Genomic DNA, 15,288 nt, shown 5'->3' on the forward strand with positions numbered 1-15,288 from the left:
CTTGTTTCTTACTGGCTAGCTCTGACTTAAGTAATTACCCCATAATTGTTAATCTAAGTATTTCTCTTACCGGAGAATAGTTCCGGGCTTCCTACCCCATGGCGGTTACATGTCGACTTCCTGTGTTTCTCCTTCCCAGAATCCTCCTGGACTCCTAGTCCCTCCTAACTAGATTCCTATGGGCTCAACAGTGCTTTATTGACAAAAGACTTCCCCAACACCTTTATGTATGTCTTTACATATGTACATGCAGTGCCCTCAGAAACCAGAAGAAGGTGTTGGATCCCTTGGAACTAGAGTTACAGGTGATTGTAAGCCACCATGTGAGTGCTAAGAACTAAACCCAAGTCCCCTAAAAGAGCAGCCAATGCTCTTAACTGCTGAGCCATCTTTCCATCTTCCATTCCCCCATCTTGACTGGTCCACACCTCACCCATGGATACTTTGGGCTGTTAATACCTTCCACCGTGATTCTGGGTATATAGCACATACTTGCAATTCCAGTACTAGAGAGACAGAGGCAGGATTAGGAGCCAGGCTGGACAATAGGAGACCCTAACTCAGAGAAACAAAGCAAAATGAAATACCATCCTGTTTACATTGCCTTTTGAGATAGTTGTCATCTCAGAATAGGACTCAGAATACATCAGGGTGAAAACTTTCATGCACTTTGTTGAAGTCTGATTCTGTTTTCTTTGTTTTTTCTAGATAGGATTTCACTATGCATCCCAGGCTGACCTCAAACTCTGCTGCCTGTCCTTCTGCCTCAGCATCCTTGAGAGCTAAGATTATGAGAATATACTAACCATGCCTGACTTTGACTCTAAGAGACTGAGATGGTGTTTGTTGTATGGGTACATTCCTTGGCATGTGCAGAGTAGGGTTAGAGGTGTTATAGAGGGATAACCTAGAGGTTTGTGAGTACGAGAGCTAGGCTTAATGATGTACATTTTAAGATAACACCCATACTTGACCTCTCAAACCCCATTTCTCATGATGCTGACCCAGCTGTCACCAAACCTTCATGATCACAGGCTTTATGTGGTGCTTCACTGGAAGAATGTGATAGTGGAACCCTAGAAGTTCTTTACTGCCCCTGAGGTGTTCCCTGTAAACTGTTGGCCGTGACATAAGAAAGTAATGTTTCTCTGCCTTTGCTGTCTTCTAAAACTATTCGGATAGTAATGCCTGTTTGATCTTGGGGAAAAAAAAAACAGTTCTCTTGGGACTGTTGCAATTAGGTTATTAGTGAAAGTATTAAAATTAAGTTGAGGAAAAGTAGGGCAAAATGTGCCAGTCATTGGAACTTCCTCATTTTAGGTAGTATCAAGGAGAAGAGTGATGGAGTTGGTGACTTTGTGTTGTTTTGTTTTTCCCTGTAAAAGTAATATTTGAGGGTGGTAATGTAGATCAGCTCTCAGTTAGATTTCCCACACTGCAAAGTTTGAATAAGTAAGTTGACTTTGAAAGGTTCCCTGCAAATAGAGCTATTTTCCTCTTGCTTCTCAAGAAGTGATTTGTGACGTGTAAAAAATGTATAGATGTGTGTCCTTGCTCCTTGACAACAGAGACAGCCAGGTCTTTTGCTGCAGGCCTGTAATACCAGCTGCCCAAGGAGCTGAAGCAGAATGATAAAAAGGTTAAGGCTATCCTGGGCAACTCAGTGAGACCTTGTCCCAAAAAGGTAAAAACAACAGCCAAAGTTGGGATGTCATTGAGTGTAATTTCAGTCTCCAGCGTGAAAGAAGGGAAAGACAGCAGAGCTCCATTGGTCTCAGTGGAGCCATAGAGGGCTGCTAGGAAAGTTCCCGAACGAGGGCTGCAATCTAGCCTGTCCTCTCCAAAAGATCCTGTATGTGGGTGTGTATATGAGTGTAGTACCTCCGAAGGCCAGAAGATGGTGTCAGATACCCTGGCACTGGAGTTCCAGTCGGTTATGGGTTGCCTGACATGATGTAAGCATGCTAAAAGATCTCTAACTAGAAGATAATAGTTGGAACAAGAGTACTGTTGTTACAGACTCCTTGTAGTTTCTTACCTGAGAAGCAAGATGGGAAAGTAGAATGGGCCTATTTTATATCCTGACTTTTATGGGAAATTACCTAAATTCTCTAACTGAAGAGTCGATATTTGTCCATTAGCTATACATTCATATAACCAACTAGGGTGGTGATGTGTGTACCAAGGAGAATAGGGAAGGAGGTGTAAGTAAGTGGTCTGGAAAGGCTTCCTGGAGGAGGTACCCTTAGATTGAGTTTTGAAGGGTAAATACGGTAAGCCAGTGAAGGCAGAGGAAAGAGTGTGCATGAAGGGCCTGGAAACATCACTGAGCATCCACCAGTAGATGAACACAGAGATGGGTTGGGTAAAGCGCCAAAGTGGCAAAAGACAGCAAGGAACAGGTTTACACATGTTACAAAAGAGCTAATGAGATTCACATTTTTCTTGGCGTTGCTTTAATCTGTAGTGTGAAACAAGCAGTTTCTCAGAGCTGGTTTTAGGGATTGTGTCTCCTTAGTCATTTTACATTTCACAGAAAATGCTTTATTTCCTTCTAAAGATACTCTCTCTCATATTCTAGTATGTGTTTATTAGTAAAAAAAAGGGGGGGGGAGAGCCAGGTGTGGTGTTGTGACAACAGGAGCATCAGGAGTTCAAGATCAACCTGGGCTACATGAGCAGACCCTATCTTAGAAAGTGGCAGAGACAGTGGGCAGAGAATTTCTTACCGTGTGAACTTGTCTTGGGTACACACACTTAGGAGTGTTTTCTTTGCTGAGTTTGTATCTAAATGGAGCTTTAGTCACATAAAATAAGAAAAAGGAAGAAAATCCTGGGTTCAAGTCATCCCTTGTCTTTTGTGTGTGTGTGTGTGTTCAATTTTTACATTTTTCTAATCCTAGATTCTCCTCTCTCTGCTCCTCCTGCTCACCCCACTCCCCCTCCTCCCATCTGCTCCATGGAGAGGGTAAGACCTCCCCTAGGAAGTCTACTAAGTCTGTCCTATCGTCTCATTGAGGCAGGACCAAGGCATCTCTTCACACCCACACCCCTGTGTCTAGGCTCTCCGTATAGAATGGGCTCCACTAAGTCAGTTTGTGCTTTAATGTTAGATCTTGAACCCTCTACCAGTGGCCTCATATATTGTCCCAGCTACAACATTGTCACCTATATTAAGGGACTTTAGTTTGGTCTTATGCAGGTTCCCCATTTTGTCAGACCTGAGTCAGTGATCTCTCACTAGCTCAGCTGATTCTGTGGGTTTCCCCATCATGGTCCTGACTCCTTTGTTCATATTATTGTTCCTCCCTCACTTTGATTGTACTCCAGGAGCTTAGATTTCTACATCTGCTTCCATCTGTTTCTGGAAGAGGGTTCTAGATTCTCTGGGGTTATGGAGTGTAGGCTGGGTATCTTTTGTTTTATGTCTGGTATTCACTTACGAGTGAGTACATACTGTATTTGTCTTTCTGGTTTTGGGTTACCTCACTTAGGATGGTTTCATCCTCTGTCTTAACCTCCCAAGTCATCAGAACTACAGGTAGGTGCACACCACATCCAGCTCCAGGGACTGGTCTTACATATGTGTATGACTCTGCTGTTGTTCCTCTGGAATTTTTAATTTTGTCTTTTTTTCTGTTTTCTGAATCCTTGTTAACTCTGATTAGGTGTCCAGCACTTGGCCACTCTCTCCTGTTTCTGGCTAACTATTTCAAAGACTGGTGTGTTTTGTTGTGTTCATGTAGGACCTCTATGACCTTGAACTTGCTGTACAGCTGAGGATGACCCTGAACTTCTGATCCTCCTGCTTCCACTTCCAAGTGCTGGGATTACAGGCGTGGACATTTGTCTTAGTTGGCGTTTCATTTGCTGACATGAAACACCTTGATTGATGAAAAGCAGTGTGGGTGGTTGTTTCACGTACACTTACATCACTGTGATCATGGAAAGCAGTCAGGGCAGGAGCTCATGGGAGGAACTTGGAGGTACAGAGCTGATGCAGAGACCATGGAATTAGCTTTCTCAAAGCCTGTTGTGCAAGTTCCCTTCAATGACTGGCTGGGATTCTCAGATTTCTATTTCATTAGTTGGTTTTCTTTCATTGCCTAGAATTAAATTCACATTAACAGTGTTCTGGCTTTGTATTGTTTGTTTTAGACAGGATACTTAGCCAGGAAGCCCTGAATTCAATAAGGATGTGTTTGTGTGTTTCCCTCCCTTCCAGTTGGAAGGGGTCTCCTGCCTCCCAGTGTTACAGCTTCACAACACTGTGCACCATTTTCTGCTTTTGCTTGCTGAGATGAAGCAGTATGCTGAGCATAATTAAGTGTCCGTGTCTTAGAACAGTCTCAGTGTCCCACAGAGAAACACAGAGCAGAAGCAGCTCAGCAAGGCAATCCTTTCTGTAGATAGGGTGGGCTAGAACCAGCCCAGGCTGGCTGTAGTTTATATCCATATCATGTTGATCAGCCCTGGAGGTCCACACAAGGTCACAACTTACCTCATCTCTGTCACATTCCAATAATGGGAAGCTTTTCCCCCAAGGCATTAGTGCATTGTTGGTGCTGTGGTGGTGTGTGACTGTCCAGGGCCCATGGAAATTAGCCTTTGGGTTTCAAACCCATAAGGACAGACCAGACTCTTGTTTCTGGAGTAGGTCTTACTTTGTTGCCCAGGTTGGTTTTGAGCCCTACTATAGTAGCTAGCAGCGCAGGAGCCTGTCTTACACTACTGTCCTAGGTGTTATGTCAGTTCTTGCAACTAATTTTTGGAAATTTTTTTCTGTTTCTTTACTGGCAATGATGCTTTTTTTCCATGATCACACCATATCAGAAGCAAGAATGTTCCCTGGATATTGACATATACCTGTAGTCACTATCTACTGGAGGCTGAAGCAGGAGGATTAAAAGTTCAAGGCTAGCCTGGGTTACATGGTAAATTCCAGGCCACTCTGGGCTACATAAATACTGTGATACCCGGCTGACAAAGATTAGATTAGAGTCTGTCAATACAGGCTCTCACCCTGGAGCCCACAATGATCTCAAGATAAGCAGTCCTCCTGTATTAGCGACTCGGGTGCTAGGATCATAGGGATGGAGCATGCCCATTAGTCCTCTAAAAGATGTCTTTAGAAAATCCCTCCCATGCTAAAACCAGGGAGTAGTTTGGTGGGGAAAGTGCTTTCCTCCTTTTATTATAAGTATTTATGTGTGTGCCTAAGAACATCTGAAGGAGCTGGTGTTCTTCCTTCTACTGTGGGGTCCAACTGTAGGGCAGGTGCCTGTATCTCCTGAACCATCTGGCCACCCAGGGTCTCAACAGGATCTGCCTGCTTCTGCTTCTCACATTTTAAAAATATTTATTTATTTATTATGTATACAGTTACTTAATTTTGACTTTTTGACACAGGACTTGGTGGAGTCAAGGCTACTGACTTTGATCTCACTGTGTAGCCAAGGCTAACCCTCATTTCCCTGATCCTCCTTTCTTCAGTTTCTAAGTGCTGGATTCTAGACACGCCACAACATGTAACTCGGTGTGTGATTTTTTTTTCCCCCTTCATTTCTTTTAACATCTGCCACTTGAAATGCCATTTTTCTTATGTACCTCCCCTGCCCTTTGTGGTGCTGAGACTCAGACACTGGGACTTAGGCATGCTAGACAAGCATTGTACCAGCAAGATATATACTCTTACCTCTGGCTCCCCTTTACTAGTTTCATAGGACCCCTGTTACTGGCAAAGTTGAAGAATACTAGTTAAGGGCCAGCCACATGGTTCCGTGGGTAAAGGTGCCGCCTGTCTTGGGACCCGAGTTACCCCTTGGCCCCACTCAATGGAAAGAACTAACTTCTGAAAACTGCCCTTTCCACACATCAGCCCTCCACGCACACTCCTACATATGTGCACACAGTACACGCAAATACATACATGCCAAACATTTTTAAAATTTCATGGATGTGAGTGTTTTGCCTGCATGTATATCTGTGCCCACTTGAGTGTCTGGGAGGCATTGCATCCCCGTGGAAGTGGAGTTGTGGACAGTTGAGAGCTGCTATGTGGGTGCTGGGAATTGAACCTGTATCCTGGAACAGCAGCAAGTTTTCTTAATGACTGAGTTATCTCTGCAGACCCAATGTACTTTGAGACCCCATCTTTTTAGAAAATTACAATGGGCAGAAGCAATTGGGAACATCATGGACAACTTACAGTCTTGGCACACATGCAGTCTTGTACCAACTCAGGGTTCCGTTGGTTTCTAACTTTATTTTGTTGCAAGGAGTGGTAGATTTTTTTTTTTTTAGGCTAGCCTTTTTTTTGTTTTTGTTTTTTGTTTTTTGTTTTTCGAGACAGGGTTTCTCTGTGGCTTTGGAGGCTGTCCCGGAACTCACTTTGTAGACCAGGCTGGCCTCGAACTCACAGAGATCCGCCTGCCTCTGCCTCCCGAGTGCTGGGATTAAAGGCGTGCGCCACCAACACCCGGCTAGGCTAGCCTTCTAAAGATCATAAAAAGTTGATTATCAGAACAGTGAAGGTTAATATGCAATGGTAGCACACCTTTGGTTATACTTTTTGTGATAATTATATAAATACAATTTTGAAAATCCTGATCAGATAAATACTTGTTGGGCCCTGAAAGTACTTCCCAGAACTCTCTGGATCCCCAAAATGCTTTGAAAACCTCTTTTATTTATGTATTTTTGGGCTGCTCACTATGTAGTCCAGGCTGGTCTCAAGTTCAGAGATCCACCTGCCTTTGCCTCCCTAGTGCTGGAATTAAAGGTATGCGCTACCACTGCCCAGCAAAGACCTCTTTTCCAATAAAATTTCTAGCTTCTCTTAGATGAGCAAACTAATCTCTAACTCTGGGTGCCTGTCTTTCAGCAATGGATAGAATTCGTACACCTGCATTTTTGTCTGTTTCATTCTATTTTTTTATTTATCGTGTATATGTGTGTATGCAAACAAGCATGGTGTGTGGCAGGCAACATGGCATACAGGAGTCTGTTTTCTCCTTACATCATTTGAGTCCTAGAATTGAACTCATGTCATCAGGCTTGGTGAGTTATATCTTTATGGATTTCAGAAGCTTAGAGCTAAGGAAACTTCAGGTGGTGATTTGCACCTGTAAGCTTGGCACTCGGGACTGGAGGGCAGACCAGCCTCAGTTACGTATGTAGTAAGACCTTGTCCCTCACATCCACCCACTGCCCACTAGGTCAGGGAACAGCTCAGGGTGGCATCATGGATACTTAGGGCCATAGTGAGTGAGGTGATGTTGCTGATAGAAGTTCCACTCCTGTGATTAAGGTGAGCAGATTCCCTCTTTTCCTCTCCTCTCCTTTCTTCCCTTCCTTCATACATGTTTTTGTCATTGTGTTTTGTGTATGAGGAGTCAGAGGTCAACATCGGGTGTTGGTCCTTATGCAATGTCCATCTTTTGAGTCAGGGTTTCTAGGTGACCCTGGAACTCACCAAGTAGGCTAGACTACCAGGATTCACCTTCCTCTGCCTCACCAGGTTTTGTTACAGCTCTCTGCTGATGTCCAACCCTTTTTTCTTGTATTCTGGAGATGAAATTCAGGACCTTATGCTTTCATGGCAAGTTCTTGGTGGCTCACAGCCATCTGTAATGAATGAGATCTGGTGCCCTCTTCTGGCCTGCAGGTGTACAAATAAATAAATCTAAAAATATATACTATCAAAGCAATATACTTCCTTTTTTGAGACAGAATCTCAGTGAGACCAGCTTGTTTGGGCCTTGGCCTTCTATATGCTGGGATTATGAGCACCAGCCTGTGCAGCTTGACATGCACCTGTATGTTCATTTATTAGTAACCACTGGGGTGATGACTGCTTTGTGCTCAGAAGCTGCTTCACAGATGCTTACCAACTGAGATGTGTCCTGGGTGTGCTGGTGATATTTTGTGTCTTTATAGTACTTGATTTTCTGGTCCAAACACTGAAGAAAAAAGGGTAGCCCTAGTCTGGATAGATAAGCATGTGTGGTTTAATGTAAAACTGTCTTTCTGTTGTTTGCACAATGATGCTAATTTTGTCTTCTCTATCCCTACAGGTTGGTGACATTGTGAAGGTCACAAGGATGAATATAAATGGCCAATGGGAAGGCGAGGTGAATGGGCGCAAAGGGCTTTTCCCTTTCACACACGTTAAAATCTTTGACCCTCAAAACCCAGATGACAACGAGTGATTGCTGTTGCCGTCCCTGCTGCTGCCTTGTTCTGCCTGTCATAGTCTCCTTTGAAGTGGGAAGCAGTCTCTCACATGCAAGTCACACCGAGCTGCTGGTGACCAGCTTCCATACATTGGCGGTCTCCTGTACATTTGGAATGCCTCCAGCAGCTGCCTCTTGGCATTTGTATCATAGTCATGCTGTCAAAGAGTAGCTGATTTTAGAGTTCTTCTGGATTATAAACTGGAAAACTGGTGGAAGTGCACAGGTAGAGAGAATTGAACACAGAAAGGTCTTCCTTCTCATCACTGCCTTGCTTGTATTTGAGGCTGACTCTGTGTGCTTGTCATAGAACGTGTGAGCCTGCTGGCGTCCACATGGAGAGGGTTAGCCTCTGCAAGCTCTTGCCCTTGCTGGGCTACAGAGCAGTGGCTTTGCTGCCAACTTGTTTTTCTTGGGACGACAGAGGAAGTAAACTCCAGACAGTTCTGTCCGAACTTCTGAAATCTGGCTTGTTTCCACTTTCTTTTGTTTAGTTTTGGTTTTGGAAGACTAATTCATTAGAGTTGTGTGTTCTGAACAGATTTTTAAATAGTAGGTTGGATTTTTGTGATAGTCTAAGGAACAATACGTGTCCCTGAGCTTCCAAACTGAAGCTGCTGTGCGTAACTAAAGGAATATAAAAGGCACCCTGAAGTAGAGGCCTTTATCTTTTGGTTGCCATGATACCCTGTGTACCATGTGGCAAACAGTACATACAAACAGCAGTCATGGTGTGCTGTGCTGTGTGCATCCGGGAAAAACCAGGGTGAGCCGTAATCTCTGGAGCCTGAGCAGAAAAGGGTGGAGCACTTGGTCAGTTCTGGCTAGCTTTTCAATGGTACACCCTTTTAAAAAGAACTAGTGAGGTTTATAGAATAGTGGATTCACCACAGAGTCTTGTCAGCTTGTCAGCCCTTGTCCAGACCCAGCCTATCCAGGCAGCTTGAAAGTGGTAGTACTGTCTGTTCTATTCCACAGCCTCAGTGGAACCGAACACAATGCTCCTGAGCAAAGAAGATGCAGCCTCTGGAACCCTTAACCCGTATACCATGACCCATTATGCAAGTCAGCTGGTACAAATGTGTGTCTGATCCCTTATCCACACGTGGCAAACCTGGGTTCTAGAACTTTTCTGTAGTATGCTGTTTCAGCTGAACCCTGACGAGGACACACCTCCACACACAGCACCACAGCAGACCCAGAAATGTAGCAGTGACTTAGAGTAGCTCCAGCATTTACACAACATCTGCAACTGTGGCCCTGGCTCTTAGGCTGTGAGAATTAGTGAAATATATTCAGGAGACAAAACTAACACAATCATTTGTCCACTATATTTATCTTTTAAAGGGTTGTGTGTGTGTGTGTGTGTGTGTGTGTGTGTGTGTGTGTGTGTGTGTGTGTGTGTGTGTGTGTTGGGCATGGTGGCACACACTTTTAATCCCAGCATTCAGAAAGGCAGAGGCAAGCAGGTCTCAAAGAGTTAAAGGCTAGCCTGGTCTTTGTAGTGTGTTACGGGACAGCCAGGCCTCTAGAGAGAGACTGTTTTAGGAACACCTCCCCCCAAAGTGTGTGGGGTCTTCCCTATATATATGAATGTGCATCACATAGGTGCAGTGCCTAAGGAGGCCAGAAGAGGGCGTGGGATCCTCTGGAACGGAAGTTATTATGTGGTTGCTAAGAATTGAACCTGGGTCCTCTGGAAGAGCAGCGAGTACTCTTAGCCACTGAGCCACGTCTTGAGCCTTATCCCTTTCTCTTTAAATTAGTGTTCCATCAAGCTGATAAGTGACATACTAAAGAATGCTCATGTGACAAAAAGGTCTTTTGGGGATGGTGTCATCATGTTTCCCTGTCTGATTTTCCAGAAAAAAAGTGATAGAGGTCAGCTTTCTGTCTCTGAAAGCTGCAGTGTTTAGCCAGGTCTGTTGAGTGAGCCCCAAACCCTGCCTAGAACAATACTTGCCTTCTAGCTAGTGACCCAGCTTAGCCCTATGCCTTTTGATACCTGCACTGGATACATGCCTTGTTCACAGAGGACACAACCCCAAGGAGTCACACCCTGTTACTGGGGCTTGCACCTCATGCCTTACACATGCTACATAAACCCTCTGCCACTGAGTTCTTTTTACATTTTGAGATGTGATCTCCATCAATTGCCTATGCTAGGTTCAAATTTTCCATCCCAGCCTCGGCTGAAATTACAAAGGTTTGAGTCACCACACCCAGCTCTTAAAGTCTTTTGAAACTACATTTAACTAAAGGGGCTTGGTGCCTTTTGATTATAGCAGCTTGCTTGCGCAGGCAGCCATTTTTGAGAACAGGGTTTCCCTTCTCGAGTCTGTTGACCAGCAAGGCTGCGTGTAGGTTCAGGATCAAAATGTCCCATAAACCTGGAGTTTGGTTTCTGAAATCAGCTAATTTGGCCCCTGTAAATGTTTCTACAGCTCCCTCAGATCCAAAGCTGGAAATAAAGACAAGTTCAGAACTCTCAGAATATGTGCCAAAAGTAGTAATTTCCTGACTTAAAAGCTCATCAGTCTCTTAATTGGGAAAATTTTCTTTGCGCACTGATAAAAAGTGGCATGTTGCCTAGGTCCCACTCTGGGCAGACCCTCGGCCTCAGAGGGGAATGTGATCCGGGGCTTTCCTTCTGTGACCATCATCATGACATGGTCTGCTCTGCTGTGTTGTCAAGAGTACGGGGTGACAACCCACTCACCGTGGCTGTTGTGTCTGAGAAGGAAACAACTAGGCAGACAGCTAGACTGCAGTCCTGGTTCCCGGACAGGACCTCCCGTGCAGAAGGCAGCCTTGTCACTTCTGCACTGCTTTGACGCCACCTGTTGCAGGGTTACCAGGGTGCACTGACTTTGGTCACCCAAACGCAGAACCCTCTGCTCACCAGAACGGAAGAGACTCTGCCCTCCCTTGGAGTTGCACGTCCCTGACGCTGTGCCAGCCTTCCTCCAGCTGTTTACAGACAGAATGGGCCAGGACTGATGGCCACCGCTCTTGTAACTTTTGTTCAGAATAGTGAGTGTTTTTAAGGGATGATGTGTTCTTGTTCCAGGTGTTTATAATTTAATCTTTTAATATTATGTTCATTAACCTCTTAAAATGAGTGAATCCTTGATTGTTGTAACACAGTACCTAAGACTAATGCTCTCTGTGGACTCCTCACCATGGGACCAGAGAACCACATCCCTGGGACTACTGTGAGTCTGGACACTGAGCTGCTTGTATATTCTAGAGGAGCAGGAGGACAGTTCTCTGAGACAGGAGGAACGGTGGCCTTGCTTCTAGACGGTCTTCACTGTGTGTTTTAAAACGACATAAAACTCTTTTGACATGTATAACTTAAAGATCATAAGCGTCAGGCAATAATATTTTCTGTGTAAGCTTTTAAAATTATTTTTGGGGATCATAGCTTGTTTTATTTTGTGCTATAAAATTAACAGTATTAAATGACTTATATTCTTAGAATACATTGAGTGTCTTTTCTTAACAGATTAGTGCCTTTTTATTTTTGTATTCCATTTTACGTTACTGGTCCCAGCATCAAAACCCTTGTTTCCATGGCCTGTTTGTACATTGTCTCAATAAAACTTGCACCAGCTGGCGGTGGCAGCAGCCTCGGTGTTTCAGTGTGTCCTCAGTCAGCCCCCACCAACCTCTCCCAACCCTTAAAACTCACATAGACTCACTCGTGCTGCTCCTGCCTCCCTTACCCAAAAATGGGAAGTATCTGTTCTCAGGGTATAGTGAGTGCTGTGGGAGCCCCACGCGTGGACTTAGCCTTCCGAACAGGAGGTGCAGAAGGTGGCTCTGCTGTGTTGAGTATCTGCTGAGCATCAACTAACCCAAGGAGCTTAGTGGTCAGGGAAAGCAAGCCATCCTGTCTGCTCCCATCCTGTCTGTATATGGACCTCCTTGTCAGCTTTGAGGATCTTCCAGGGAGGGAACTTTTGTGTGGATGACTTACTTAAAAGCCTCACAAATGCTGGATGATGGTGGTGCACGCCTTTAGTCCTAGCACTCCTGCTTCCCAAAAGGCAGAGGCAGGTCAGTCTCTGAGGTGGAGGTCGGCCAGGTCTATAGAGTTCCAGGGCAGCCAGGGATACACGGAGGAACCCTGTCTCAAAAAAAAAAAAAGTCTTACAAACTCCTTTGGCCAGGGTCACCTTCCCCTTTTATGTACATTTCGCCTTTTATGTACATTTTATTCTCGTATCAAGACATTCAACCCCTTAGAACTTGAATCCTGCCTACAGATGCTGGAATTGTGGGCACGTGCAGGCAGGCGTGCTCGCAGTCTCCGCCTTAGAAGGTAATGAGAAGGACTGTCTGCAGGCCTGCACCTGAGGTACGCAGACCTCCAGCATCTAGTAGGAGATTGTGATCTCCACCCTTTAGACCTCAGCACTTTTATCCCCTGCCAGCAGCTCAGACGGAGACTCGCCCAGTTCTGACTGACAGACATGAGGGCTGGAGGGCAAAGTATAGTGAGGTTTTAGAACCACTGCCAGTGCACACCCTCTCTGACCCCAACTCCAGAAATCTCTGGGCAATGGCCGTAGTACATCTAATGCCACCTGCATCCGAGAGGAGCTAGCCCCGTAGGGTTCAGACACACACCATTTACTTCAGAGACAACACACTAAGGAGCCTTTGGGCTTGGGCGCCGATAGCCCAGCAGCATAAAGTGCATAGAGCTGTTCTCCCCAACTCAGTACTGGAAACGGTTTGCTCCAAACCCCTCTACTACACCTGAACTGAAGCCCAGGCCTCACTGACCAGTTCTTACGACGCCCACATGACTTCACATCTCTTAGACCCCCATACACCCATCCCCCAGAGAGCTACAGCTCTCAATGACTGCCCCCTGCCTCCCGAGTGTAGGGACAGAGGACCTCACATCCTGAGACAACCTGGCCTTGGTCTCAGGTGAGGGTGAGAGGACCCCAGAAAGTGTTCAATCCTGGATGCACCCATTTACTCTCGTGGGGTGGGGTGGGAGTGGGGAGCTGGTGGGGTCTGGTGGGACCAAGAGTAGGAGGCCCTGGTGGCTGAGTTCTGGCAGCTACCCCCTATTTCTGCCCAAATAATTCCTTATAGCAGGAACCTGAAGCCGAATGCCCTGGGCCCCAAGGGTCCATAATGAACTGACCCCATGCCAGGGTTTCTTCCCAAGTGGCCACCCTCTTCCAGCCGCTACACTAACGCCCTTCCTCAAACTCGGCAGCCCCTATTCCACTCCCTAAAGCACCTCCTACATGCCTAGCCCTACATGTCTTGTCCTGCCAGCAGTCCCTGGGAGCTGCAGCAGACGGGGTCACTAACCGCAGAACTTGGATGCTATAGGTGTAGGGTGGCAAGTCTCTTCTCTCCAACTCCCACAGCACCACATACACCAGCACAGGGAACTCAGCCCGTCAGTTCAAGTTCCAGCCCTGCCACCTACCAGCTCTTGAGGGAAGGGGTCTGTCTTAGGGTTTCCATTGCTGCAACAAAATACCATGACCAAAAAGCAAGTTGGGGAGGAGAGGCCTTATTTGGTTATACTTCTGCATTGCTGTTCATCACTTAAGGAAGCCAGGACAGGAACTCAAGCAAGGCTGGAACCTGGAGGCAGCAGCTGATGCAGAGGCCATGGAGAGGAGCTGTTTTCCTGGCTTGCTCAGCCTGCTTTCTTTTGGAACCCAGGAGCACCAGCCCAGGGCTGGCACCACCCACCTGACTGGTCACTTATTGAGAACATGCCTATAGTTGGTTCTCATGGAGGCCTTTCCTCAGCTGAGGCTCCTTCCTCTGATGACTCTGGCTTGTGTCAAGTTGACACAAAAACTACCAGGGTCCCTCACCTCCTTTAACTTCAGTCTCTCCATCCTCTGAAGAATAAATGCTAATCAGACCTGCTGGTATATGACTATAATCGAAGCTACTCCAGAGGCAGTTGAAATGAAAGTTCAAGGCCTGCCTGAACTAGAGTTAGTTCAAAACTAGCCTGGGCAACTCAGTGAAACCTCGTCTCAGAAAGAAAAATACAAAAACAAACCAGGACTGCACAGTGCTGACGCATGCCTTTAATCCCAGCACTCAGGAGGCAGAGGCAGGTAGATCTCTGTGAGTTTGAGACCAGCCTGGTCTACAGAGCGAGTTCCAGGACAGGCTCCAAAACAATACAGAGAAACCCTGTCTCAAAAAACCAAAAAAAAAAAAAAAACAGTGGTGGTGGTACACGCCTTTAATCCTAGCATTCTGAACATTCTGTGAGTTTGAGGTCAGTCTTGTTTACACAGTGAGTTACAGGATAGCAAGAGCCAGACCCTGGTTCAAACAACTCAGTTTTAAGGATGTAGCTGTAGTGTGAACAGGTTCTGGGTTCAGCCACCAGCACCTAGAGTAGGGTACATGCCTAGACCCCAGCTTTAGGGAGGCAGAGGCAAGAGGGTCATCCTGGGTTACATAGCAAGTTTGAGGTCAGCTTAGGCTAAATGAGACAGTCTCAAAAGAATTCCCCACAGATCTTTTATTTTCTCTTCTATTTCATGTACCTTGATCGTATTCACCTCCAAATCTCGATCCCCACTCCACAGCTACCCCAAATGCCCAACATACCCCTTCCATGCCTTTCTTGGTTTTTGTTTTTTGTTTTCTTTGGAAGCTACCGAATCTGGTTGGAGATTTAGCTCAGTGGTAGAGCTCTTGCCTAGCAAGGCCTTGGCTTCAGTCCTTAGCTCAGAAGGAAAAAAAAAAGCAACCTACTGAGTCAATTAGTGCCGCCTGTTGGAATGCTGACCTATCTTGAGCAGGATTTGAGCAGCAGACAACCATAGCTTCTGTGAGTCCATGAGTGTAAGGACTGTGATGTCCAGAAAACAGTACTGTGTAGGACTCCTCCCCATCCTCCACACCACACGTTCCTGCCGCCCCCTCTTCCATGCTGTGCTTCTCCCTGAGCCTGGAGGAAACGGCCTGACACAGACCCCTTCATGGCTGAGCACTACAATAGTCACGTATTCTCCGCATTTTGGCTAGTTGTGAGTCCCTTCAT

The 15,288-nt window shown here is 45.8% G+C and overlaps 1 protein-coding gene across 1 annotated transcript in view; it reads left to right on the forward strand.

The window, feature by feature from the left end:
- The window catches only part of Crkl (CRK like proto-oncogene, adaptor protein), a 28,054-nt gene extending 16,190 nt beyond the window's left edge, over positions 1-11,864 (forward strand). Inside the window, exon 3 of the mRNA XM_005077558.4 lies at positions 8,076-11,864. Within this exon, the coding sequence (XP_005077615.1) occupies positions 8,076-8,210 (135 nt within the window). The 3' untranslated portion in view covers positions 8,211-11,864. The remainder of the gene's footprint in view (positions 1-8,075) is intronic.
- Positions 11,865-15,288: the final 3,424 nt, after the last annotated feature.

This window comes from Mesocricetus auratus, unplaced genomic scaffold (assembly GCF_017639785.1).
Source record: "Mesocricetus auratus isolate SY011 unplaced genomic scaffold, BCM_Maur_2.0 Super-Scaffold_100008, whole genome shotgun sequence".
In the NCBI taxonomy this organism is placed as follows: domain Eukaryota; kingdom Metazoa; phylum Chordata; class Mammalia; order Rodentia; family Cricetidae; genus Mesocricetus; species Mesocricetus auratus.